This window comes from Sciurus carolinensis, chromosome 2, assembly GCF_902686445.1.
Source record: "Sciurus carolinensis chromosome 2, mSciCar1.2, whole genome shotgun sequence".
In the NCBI taxonomy this organism is placed as follows: Eukaryota; Metazoa; Chordata; class Mammalia; order Rodentia; family Sciuridae; genus Sciurus; species Sciurus carolinensis.
In genome coordinates this window covers 155,922,626-155,935,441 of record NC_062214.1, presented here as the reverse complement: position 1 = coordinate 155,935,441, position 12,816 = coordinate 155,922,626, and the positions used below count along the sequence as shown (strand labels likewise).

Sequence of the window (12,816 nt, the reverse complement as noted above, 5' to 3'; positions counted from 1 at the left end):
TTCAGAGGAGTGAAAACTGATACAAAGGCAGTCCCCTACATGTATTTTTCCCCCAGAAGGCAATAAAGCATGATATAAAATGAGCAAGGTAATTTTGTCATTTTCACACCAATCTTTAGGATTTATGGTTTTTTTCCCCCCTTGGTTCTATCCAATAAACTAGTTATTTCCCAGAAATGCAGAAAGCAATGGCAAAGATTCATAATTCAATTCTATTATAGTTAAGAGTGGCTTGGGTAGAAAGTTATATCATAGATAGCTCCTTCTTAAGAATAAGGCCTTATATAAGAGGTGTCCAGCCCATAGTCTGTTTTAGTATGGCTCTTGAAATAAGAGCCGTTTTAAACTTTTTGTTTGTTTGTTTTTTTAGACAGGGTCTCACTATGTTGCTCATACAACATTTTAAACTTAAAATAAGTTCATGTATGTAAATTTATTTTAAGTTTATATTGCTCAGGCTGGTTTCAAACTCATGACCTCCAGTAATTCACCCACCTCAGCCTACCAAGTAGCTGGAACTACAGGAAAGCACCATCAGGCCTAGCCTCCTGTTGTATGTTTTTAAAGGTATAAAAATTAGTATGAAACAGAGACCTATGTGGACCCCCAAATCTAAAATATTAATTATCAGACCCTTTTCACAGAAAAACTTTACAGACCCATGTTCAAGACTAAATTTAAACACTAAATAACTCTAACCTAATAAATGACCAACTTTATAAACAAGCCAAGATTAAAGACTTTTTAGATTACTTATACCTCCTATTCTTAATGTGGCTGATATTTAACATGTTGACACATGCTATAACTTAAACGACCTTAAATATAGCCTCTTAGCAAAAGTTATAGGTAAAAAGAACTTGCAGCTAAAAAAAAGAATTCTACTGAAAAGAGAGCAACTATAAAGATTATAAATTTTCTTTAAAATCCAAGAGTTAATCCAAAATGTGCACCATTATACTTCACAATGAGATCTAGAATAAAGAAGACTCAGTAGGATAACTGAGGTAATATTCAAGTTGTTAAAGTGTAGTTTGATATTTTCCTAATGCCTAAAAAAAGAAAGAAAAAAAAATAAGAAACTAATCATTTCCCTTCACAAGATATTCAAAGAAATCCAAATACAATTAAAAGGAGCATTCACCAGCCATAGACACAGCTGAACTCTACTGATGTGTAGTTCAAGATATATAAATAGAACTGTAAAAAATTAGGAGATCATTTTTACTTCCATTAAATTATTTCTCTGAGAACTGTTTAACACATAAAACATTATCAATTCCCAAAGTATGAATCAAACTTATTACTTACGCTTTCAATAATTCTTCATGAGGGGGGAAGTGGATGCCTATTGAAAGATTTAAATGTTATTTCAAACAAAATGTTCTAGAAGACAAAAAAGTTAAATTCTTCTTAGATATAAATTAAGACAATACCAGAAGTGAAAAATATCATTATTCCCCAAGTTAGCACCTTAACTTTGTAATTTTAATAAAAATATGTTCAAATTTGTACACTGTACTGAGTACCAACTCTACTCTTCATTGTCATTACATATTTACTCTTCAATTAACATATACTTATTAATTTCCTATGGACAAAGCACTGAGGAAATCTAATAAGGACTACAGGTTGCTTTTGCTAAAATGCTAACTTTTCACTTGGCCCTGAATAGGAAAAACTTGGCATCTCTGCCTCCAGTTTGCATCTGTCTGCTTTGTTCTGAATCACCTTGGATTACAGGCACAACACATGTAATCTACAGACAGCCTGTAATGAGTCAAAGCTACTCCCTAGGCAACAATGACTTTCTTATCCCAAGGATGCCATCCTGACCAATTCTGAAATAATGATAAACCAAACAACAATCTGATCAAGACTGCTTAACTACGCATATCTCTGGTTCCCCTGGTCTATATAATCTGAAAGCTCATGCCAGTACCCCCACAAGACAGGGCTAGAAACTCTGATTTTCCTTTTACTGTCTGGTATGGTCACCAAGATTTAAGTTCCTTTCCTGATTTTCACCATTACTTTTCTGTTGGGGGGGCAAGTAGCCAGATCTTATTTGTTTGGATCCCTGGAGTCAGACTTCTGGTCTAGGACTCCACTAACAGAAATACCTTAAATTTCATATTTTATAATGCATGTATCACTATATAAAAATTTTAAGCTTCCAAAATAATTTTTAAAAAATCTTTAAATGTAATCAAAAGTAAAGTTTGGAAATCTTCCTAACATGTAACAAAAGTTAATTTTTACCTAATATGCAAAGGCACATATTATTTATTCCTTGATGACTACAATCTCCCAGACTAAACTGTTAGAAGCTTCCTGTCAGCTAGGCTTCTAATTCTTTGCCCTTCAAAATACATACTGTTCTATCCTTACATTTATAAATTAAACTGTGGGGAATATGCCCTTTAAATTTTTTTAACTTTATTTTGACCAAGCAGAGTTACCACCTTGAATACATATTTTAAATAATGGTAGATCATGACTTACAAAATAATTGTTTTTCTCCAATTATTGGTTTTTTTTTTAAGAGAACGCAAAAACAGAGTGTATACATGTTTAAACTGACCTCTAAGATTTTAACTAACTTCCTAAGAAAAGCAATGTAGAAGATCAGAAAACACACATACAGATATAAAAAGAGCTGAATACAGGACAGTAACATTATTTGGGTATATTTTTATACATTGTAGATTATTTTATCTTGGCTATGGCATAGAAAATTGCTTTGTTTTACAGGAAATTTGATAAATGCTTCTACAAAGAAAAGAACACTTTAGTCTCAATGAAAATGTAAAAAATGGCAAGTATACTTATAGTCACTGGTTGTTATTTTTTTTTTTTTTTTCTTTTTTAATCACAAAAGTAAAAGGCAGGACATCTAATAGTACCTACCTGCTGGTAATTTTGATGCTTAAGCTGCTCAATCTGGGATTGAAACAATTTGTTTTCATCTTGTACCTCCTGTTTAAACAAAAATAAAACATGAATACCCAACAGAGATTTTTATTTTCCATAAAAGCTTTTAAAGTACATCCATACAATCTAGAAAAATTCCACAATAGTAACAATTAAAAAGGATGCAATAAGCCTTATCTTAAAGTATATAATTACAGTAATTATATTTAGTACTAATCTGGCAGTGGTACAACTCAATGAAACAAAATAGAAGACAGAAATAGGCCCAAATATTTATAGGAATTTAGTATAGAGTGACATTTCACATTAGTAGGACTACATTTCTCAATCAGCACTAGTGCCATTTTGGACTGGATATTTCTTTTATGTAGGAGGTTGCCCTATGTACTATAAGACACTAAGCCATTCATAGCCTTCAAGCAGTTGACACAGTAGCACCCTTCCAGTTGTGACAATCGAAAGATTATCTCCAGATATTGCTAAATGTGCCCTGGGGAATAAAGTCACTGCAGAAAAGATAGATTATTTAATAATGTACTTAGCCTTTCTTGTTAATGGTTAGAAATGTTATTCTCACAATTTACCAAAATAAATTATATATAAATTTAAAAATGTAAATAAAAAATAAATTGTGAATATACAAAATGAGCAAATATTTTTTATGATCACAGAGTAAGAAATACTTTTCTTCCTAAGACTTTTAAACTCAGAAAATTACTATTATTTGAGTACTCAGAAAGTTTTAAAACTTTCAAAGGAGTGGAAGACACAAAAGAAGTCAAAAGAAAAACTGAGGCAAACAAATCAACTCATAATAACAAAAGGTTAATTTCCATTATTATGTAAAAAGTACCTTTTAAATTAGTAAGAAATGGGGGCTGGGGTTGTGGTTCAGTGGCAGAGTGCTTGCCTAGCACTGAGTGAGGCATTGTGTTCCATCCTCAGTACCATAAAAACATAAATAAATAAAAAACAAAGGTATTGTGTCCATCTACAACCAAAAAAAAATTTTTTTAAGTAAAAAATAAATAAATTAGTATGAAATGTCATTCCAGAAAAAAAGTATAGGAAAAAATTAAATAAAATGTAATTATAGGGGCTGGGGTTGTGGCTCAGTGGCAGAACACTTGCCTAGCTTGTGTGAGGCACTGGGTTCAATTCTCAACACCACATAAAAAATAAATGAATAAAATAAAGGTCTATCAACATCTAAAAAAAATTTTTTTTAAATTACAAATGAAGTAAACATACAAAGAATGCTTAACTTCTCTCATAATCAAACACAAATATAAAATGGTCTTTTACCATCTTTAAAGAATAATATCAAATGTTTTTATCTTTTGTCAGTTTTGGAAAGAAATAAGGGGCAGTGTCCCTCTGTTAGCAAGAGTGTAAATCAGTAAGAACATTTCTGGAGGGCAATTTAACATTACCTAACAAAATTGAATATGGGAGGGAGAGAGGGCATGTAACAGAACTAAACCTTAAGAGTATGAAATGTGAGCAAAACTACCAACAAAATTGAATATGGGAGGGAGAGAGGGCATGTAACAGAACTAAACCTTAAGAGTATGAAATGTGAGCAAAACTAGTTCAAGACACTGAAGGCATCTACAAATATGTAATCACTCCAAATCAAAGTTCTATAAGTATCTAAACATTAACTACATGAAGGTGACAAGATACTGACTTCCTATTTAAGCTATTCCTCTTTCAAAACAAAATACCTGCATAAACCTCTGACCCAGAATCTAGAAATTTAAAACACAAAAGATACGAATAAAAGTATTCAAAATGTGTGTGCAAGGATATTCGTTGCAGCATTGTTTGTAACAGGAAAAACAATACTCAAAAGTCTAGGTATCCATCAAGTGGGATTGGTTATATAAATAATACAATCATACAATACCATGAAGCTATTAAAGTTAAAGTCAGAAATGTACTACCCTGGAGAGATCTCAAAAACATTGGTAATTATGGAAGAAAGCAAAATGAAAAACTGTATATAATTAAATACAAGTAAATATACATTCACATATTTTATGTATTGGCAATTTCTCAAAAGACAGTAGCCAATACTGACAGTAGTTATCCCTAAGGAATGAGATGCAATAAATGGATAGGAAGGCTCACTCAGTATTCTCTTCCCTTTCACAGCAGTAAAAATGTTTTAAAAACCACCAAAGATAATAACTCACCCAATAATTTTAAGTATATTCACCTGTAACAGCTTTGTTTTGCTAGAAAGATCCCTCTCCCTCTCTTTTAGCATAGCTTCTAGTCTCTTCATTTCATTTTCTTTCTCTTTCAACCTAGAATTTTTACAAACAACTTATTTTACTAACATGCAATGAAAAGGAAAGCTAGATTCCAAAATTACCCCTAAGAAAAATGATAGCACAAACGATGCCTACAAGCTCTTTCTCCCCATATTATAAACTTCTGAGTTTGTTTAAAAGACAGTATTTCAAAGTCAAGAACATCCTAAAATTGCTATTTTACATGTAACATATGATTTTATCTAGGAGGAAACTCTAAAACAAAAACTAAAAGCAAAAGTATATTTCATGAAATCGTTAAAAAAGTATCACTTAAAAGGTGGCGCACACCTGTAATCCCAGCAGCTCCGGAAGCTGAGGCAGGACAATCATGAGTTCAAAGACAGCCTCAGCAAAAGCAAGGTGGAAAGCAACAAAGTGAGACTCTGTCTCTAAATGAAATACAAAATAGGGCTGGGAATGTGGCTCAGTGGTGGAGCCCCTGAGTTCAATCTCCAGTACACCCAAATAAAAAAAGAAAAAAAAAAAGAAAGAAAGAAAGAAATCAGTATTGTTCCCAAGAATGTTAGCCATAATTCACTGGCCCTGGAAGTTAGAATATACCCAACATTTATGCTGGAAAGAGGTGCTACATATAATTTAGTTAGGTACACCGTCACTCAGTCTTGATGAGTTTTACTCAATCAAGCCCAAGCAAATCCCACCAGACTGTCATCTAAGCAATAGGCCTCTATCACAACATTTAACACCTTTTCCATGGGTAGTGAGCAGACCACTGGGGATTAAAACCAAGGGTGCTTTACTGTTGAGCTACAGTCTCAGGTCTTTTTATCTTTCATTTTGAGACAGGGTCTAAGTTGCTGAGGCTAGACTTGAACTTGCACATCTTCCTGCCTCAAACTCTTGAATAGCCAGGATTATAGGTGTGTGCCACAGCAACCAGCTAACACTTGACACTGTTAATTGTTTGGTTTATCCATTTCATTCGGGCAGGAACCCATCTTAATTTATTTCAGTATCTCCAATGTCTGAAGATTCTCAGGTTATTTACCGAATGGGACACTGTTTTTAGCCCATTTAAATCTAAAAAGAATACCAAGATGCTTATAAGTCTATATGAAAAATAAAGCAGCATACATAAGTGTGGGATAAAAGAATGAAAAGACAAACACTAAATACATATTGCTAAAGTGAAAGAAAACCAATCTGAAAAGGCTACATACTATATGGTTCCAACTATGACATTCTGGAAAAGGCATTAACTATGGAGATAGAAGATGATCAATGGTTGCCAGGAATTCAGGGTGAGGAGGTTAGGGGTTGGGAGGTAAATGAAAGGAGGGTGGGATGAAAGAACAGGTGAAACACAATTTTTTTAGGATAGCAAAACTATTCTGTATGATATTATAATGAATATACTGTCATTATACATTTGTTAAAACCTAGAGCAGATACCAACCAAAAATTCATCTTTAGTTAAAAACAATGTATTGCTATTGGCTCCCCAACTGTTTTAAATGTACTCTGCTAATGCAAGGGAAAATGGAAGAGGGATATGGAAACTCTGTACTTTTCTCTCTTTTTTTTTTTCTGTGACCTAAATATGCATCCCCCAAAATAAAGTCTATTAATTTAAAAATAAAAGAAAATACAAGGAAAATATAAGACAAGAATGAACCTAAAATTATATACTTTCATAATTTATATACCAACTACAAAGAGGCCACAAATATGAAAGCAGATGAGAAAAGCACCTTGACAGTTACATAATGCCCAAGAGAAAAATTAGTTGCACACACAAGACATCTTGTCAAGAAGTCATCTTCTTTGTATTCATAAAGATAAATGATAGTAAATATTCACATTAACTTATTTTTAAAGATATCAGTTTCAAAAGGGGATACTTCTTAAAAACAAACATTGATAAAGGTTGCTGGGCATCACATCAAAGAAAACTCCCTTTGAACTGACTCTAGAGAGATGCAAAAAGCTGAGGTCCAGATTCCATTCCTCACCAGTGCAAACTCATTTAGCTTAAGAAAACAGACTTTATAGTATACAAAATTTGTTCCAGGATGAGCATCTACACCTGCTATGCTGACTGGAGTCAATATTTTTACTACTCAGCACAGAATTATGAATATGACAAGTTCTATTTTACCAATATTGATTATAATTATTTTCTAGAGATGTTATCCTTCAAATACTAATTTTAAGCTGTGAACATACACCCATATTTATTTTTTTCTCATTTTTAGTATTTTTAAATATAGTTACTTTTCCTTGCCTTGTCTCTTGAGGTTTAGGGTTTTTATCTGTGTTTTTTTTTGTTTTGTTTTGTTTTTTTCTTATTTCTCTTTCTCCTTTCTTCTAACAGCCAAATTTTCGTTCCTTTTTTTTCCTTTTGTTTTCATACTTTTCCCCTCTTTGTAACCACTATTTGCTATTATCTCTTCTGCATTCTATCTGTTCACATTTTTTTTCACCAGCACATAGTCCCTTTATTAATTAATTACCCAGCATGTTCATATTCTACAGCTGTGAATGCAGTTCAGGGGTCATGCTGAGTGTAAGCCAGAGGGCCAGGGTTCATGAGTCACATTATCCAAAAGATCCGTGCATGGCAGCTATGCTGCTGATGGTACCTCAGGGATCCCCTTGACCAGGAAAACTTGCTCTCTGGCTGCTCAGCCTTGGGGAGGCCCAGAACCCCTCAGTTCTAGATAATCATTTGTCTCTAGGCCTTTGGAAGCTTGGAGATTAAGATACAGACCCTGGCCTGGCTATGGATATGGTAAATTAAACATTCTCAACTCTTTTACCTCATCGTATATTCTTTTCTCTCAATGAACTGTATTTTTACCATCTTTTAGAACTATTTGTTTTATATAACTCCAGTTTCCACCATTTGTGTTACTGTAATTATTACTGCTGTGGATGCCATAGTTGACACTCGCTGTTTATTTTAATGCCAGATCTAGTTTAGAGTTATTTATTGTTTGTGCTGTTGGCAATTGCAAACTCCATCCACTATTCTTGTTTTTGTGATAGTGTTGTAAAAGTCACAGTAGGCACTGGGTATTTATTTGAATGCTATATATATATTTTTTTAAATATTTTTTAGTTGGCAATGGACCTTTATTATTATTTTTAATTTATTTCCATGCGGTGCTGAGAGTCAAACCCAGTGCCTCACACATGATAGGCAAGCGCTCTACCACTGAGCCACAACCCCAGCCCATATTTGAATGCTGTATATTATTTCCCCCTTTTCTGTGAGGTGCTAGCAACCTACTGGGTCACTACAAGTTCACAGGGTAGAGAATGCTGCGGAACTAAACTCAGCCAAAAGATGGCACACCTTGTTCCACAGACAAATTAATAATACTCAAACTTCAGTTATCCTTGAATACGAAGAATAGAAGGGACAAAAAAACTTAAACTAAAGACAAGGTCCCAAGTTGGAAGGCCCAAGGGGTGGGCCTTCAGTCCCACTCACAGATAGCCACACCTACAACAAAACAGAATTAACACAATGGCTGTGGATATCACACTTATGATGGGGTCTCAATCTAGATCACTTAAGGACACTCTGGCAAGAGAAGGCTGTGCTCTAAAAAGGCCCACATAAGAAAGCAAGAGAAATCCATCCCAACAGATGCATAAAACCCAACATAGGAATACATTAAAAAAAAAAAAAAAAAAACCAAAAACAAAAAACATGAATTTTCCTAAAGTTCATAATTCATCAGCAACTGACTCTGAAGATATTCAAGTGGAAGAAATATCAGATAAAGAATTCAACAGAATGATTTTTAAAATGATCAATGAATTCCAAAAACACAGAAAAACTGAATTAAGAAAGTACAGATTACAAATGAGAAATTCAATAAGGAGATAGACATATTGAAAAAGAACCAAACAGAAATCTTGGAAATGAAAGACACAATCAAATAAAATGTTGAGCTGAAAGTCTAATAGAATAGACCATGCTGAAGACAGAATCGCAGCTGGAAGACAAAGCAGCCATTGAGCATTCAGACAGTTTTAAAGAAAGGAAAACAAGTAATCATGATCAGAATATACAAGAACTCTGAATATTAAAAGTTCAAATTTAAGAATCATTGGAATTGAAGAGGGCTGTGATGTACAAGCTAATGGAAATGATAAACTCTTCAGAGAAATAAAATTTTCCAAACCTTCAAAATGAGATGGACATTCAGATACAGGAAGCATTTAGAACCCCAAATAGACATACTGATAAAGGGAACAAACCAACAAGAAGATATAACAATACTAAATATTTATGCCCCAAATGTTGGTGTACCTAATTACACAAGAGACACTACTTGAAATCAAGCCTCACACAGACCCTAGTTCAATAATACTGGGTGATTTCAACACACCTCTCTCACCATTAGATAGGTCGTCCAGACAAACTCAGTAGATTCTTTGGACCTGAAAAATATTATAAATCAAATGGACTTAACAGACATCTATAGAATACTTCATCCAACAACAGCTAAATACACTTTCTTCTCAGCAGCTCATGAAACCTTCTCTAAAGCACAGCGTATTTTAGACCACAAAGCAATTCTAAGCAAATACAAAACAAATGATTAAATTCCTTGGATCTTATCAAAGCATAATGGAATGAATTTAGAAATTAACACCAAAAAAATCCTACAGAAACTATGTAAAAACATGGAAACTGAACAATACACATTTGAATGATGAATGGGTAAGAGAAGAAATCAGGGGAGAAATTTAAAAATTCTCAAAATCAAATGAGAATAGTGATAAAAAACATCAGAACCTCAGGGACACTATGAAGCCAGTTCCAAGAGGAAAGTTTATAGCTATGAATGCCTACATAAGAAAATCAGAAAGATCCCAAATGAACAACCTAATGATGCATCTCAAAGCCTTTTAAAAACAAGAACAAACCAATTCCAAATCCAGTAGAAGGAAGGAAATAATTAAGAACAAAGTAAAAAATCAATGAAATTGAGAACACAACAAATACAAAAGGATCAATGAAAGAAATGGCTCTTTGAAAAGATAAATAAGACTGATAAGCTTCTAGCCAAATTAATCAAAAGAAAAAGAAGACCCAAATTAATAAAGTTAGAGATGAAAATGTAGAAATCACCACAGACACATCACAGAAATCCAAAGGATCACTAGGGACTATTTTGAAAATTAATACTCCAAAAAATTGGAAAACCTAGAAGAAATGGATATTTCTAGACATATACAATTTTCCAAAACTGAATCAAGAGGATACAGAAAACCTGAACAGATCAATAAATAGCAATGAGATAGAAACAATAAGAAAAAGTCTTCCAACAAAGAAAAATCCAGGATTCTCAGCTGAATTCTATCAGACTTTTACAGAAGAACTAATGCCAATACTCCTCAAATTATACCATGAAATAGAAATGGATGGAATACTTCAAAATTCATTCTATGAAGCAAATATCACACCCATACCAAAACCAGGTAAGGACATAACAAGGAAAGAAAACTACAGACCAATATCCCTGATGAATTTAGATGCAAATATACTTAATAAATATTAGCAAATATTATTCAACAATATGTTAAGAAGATTGTACATCATGACCAAATCAGTCATGGAAAGCAAGGATGGGTTAACATACACAAATCAATAAATGTTATTCATCACATTAATTGAATTAAGGACAAAAATCACTTAGACATCTCAATAGATGTCTTTAACAAAATTCAGCACCCATTCATGATTAAAAAAAAAAAAAAAAAAAAAAACACTGAAGAAACTAGGGATAAAAGGAACCTATCTCAACACTATAAAGGTTACATACACAAAACCCAAAGCCAATATCAGAGTGAGTGGGAAAAGAAAAAAAGCATTTTCTATAAAATTTGGAACAAGACAAGAGAGTTCACTCTTACCACTCCTATTTAATACAGTGCTAGAAATTACAGCCAGAGCAATTAGGCAAGAGAGGGAAATAAAAGAGATTTTAAAAAAGGAAAGGAAAAAGATAAATTATTACTGTTTACAAATGATATGATCCTATTTGTACCTAGAAGATCCAAAAAGCTCCATCAAAAGACTGCTAAAGTTAATAAACATATTCAGCAAAGCGGCAGCCTACAAATCAACATGTAATAATCAATAGCTTTCCTATATACCAACATGAATCTACTAAAAAAGAAATCAGGAAAACAATTCCATTAACAATAGCCTCAAGAAAAATAAAATACCTAGGAATAAACCTAACCAAGGAAGTGAAAGACCTCTACAATAAAACAATAGAACTCTGAAAAATTAAAAGACAACACAAGAAGAGGGAAAGACCTCCTGTATTCATTGACAAGCAGTGTTAATATTGCTACAATGGCCATATTACCAAAAGCAATATACAGATTCAAAGCAACCCCCATCAAAATACCAATGACATTCTCCACAGAACTAGAAAAAAAGTCCTAAAATTTAATTGGAAGAATAAAAGAGAAATCAACTCAAAATGGATTCAAGATCTAGAAATTGGACCAGAAACTATGCAACTCCTAGAAGAAAACAGAGTCCACAGTCCTATAGGCACAGGCAACAACTTTCTCAATAGGACCCCTAAAGCAGGAAATAATACCAAAAGAAATAACTGGGACGGCATCAAATTAAAGTTTCTGCATAGCAAATGAAAAAAAAAATATGAAGAGAGAACTTCCAGAATGGGAGAAAATCTTTGCTAGCTACTCTTCTGACCAAGGATTAATATCCACAATATATAAAGAATTCAAAGAACACCAAAAGAGCAAATGACCCAATTAATAAATGAGCAAATGAATTAAACAGACACTTCTCAAAAGAAGAAATACAAATGGCCAACAAATATATGAAGAAACATTCGACATCATTAGCAAAGAGGAAATGCAAATCAAAACTAGACAGATTTCATCTAACGCCAGTCAAAAAGGTATTCATCAAGAAAACAAACAATAACAAATGCTGGAAAGGATGTGGATAAAAAGGAACACTTTTACATTGTTAGGGGAACTGTAAATTAACACACTCACTATGGAAATCAGTATGGAGGCTCCTCGAAAAATAAGAATGGAACCACTGTATGAACCAGCTATACCACTTCTTGGTATTTAACCTGAAGAATTATTCATCATGTAACAGCTGACACATGCATAACCATGTTTAAAGCAGCACAATTCACAACACCCAAACTATGGAACTAGCCTATATGTCCATCAATAAATAAATGGATAAAGAAAATGTGGTATATGTGTACAATGGAGTTTTATTCAGTCATAAAAAGAAAAGAAATTATGTCATTTGCAGGAAAAATAGATGAAACTAGAGATTATTAGGTCAAGCAAAATAAACCGAACTCTGAGGGTCAAGAGTCATATTTTCTCATGTGGAAGCTAGAGAGCAGAAAGGAAAAGGTGGGAGGGGTGGGGAATCTCATGAAAACAGAAGGGAGATCAGAAGAGTAGAGGAAAAGTCCCAGGGAATGGAATAGGAGAGGGAAAGGGGAAACACTAGGGAATGATTTGGCTAAATTATACTACTATATTGTATTCATGTATATGTAACAACAAT

The 12,816-nt window shown here is 33.2% G+C and overlaps 1 protein-coding gene across 1 annotated transcript in view; it reads right to left on the bottom strand.

The window, feature by feature from the left end:
- The window catches only part of Ktn1 (kinectin 1), a 168,620-nt gene that overhangs the window by 85,220 nt on the left and 70,584 nt on the right, over positions 1-12,816 (bottom strand). Inside the window, 4 exon segments of the mRNA XM_047539394.1 lie at positions 1,312-1,348; positions 2,911-2,918; positions 2,921-2,979; positions 5,156-5,246. Of these exon segments, the coding sequence (XP_047395350.1) occupies positions 1,312-1,348; positions 2,911-2,918; positions 2,921-2,979; positions 5,156-5,246 (195 nt within the window).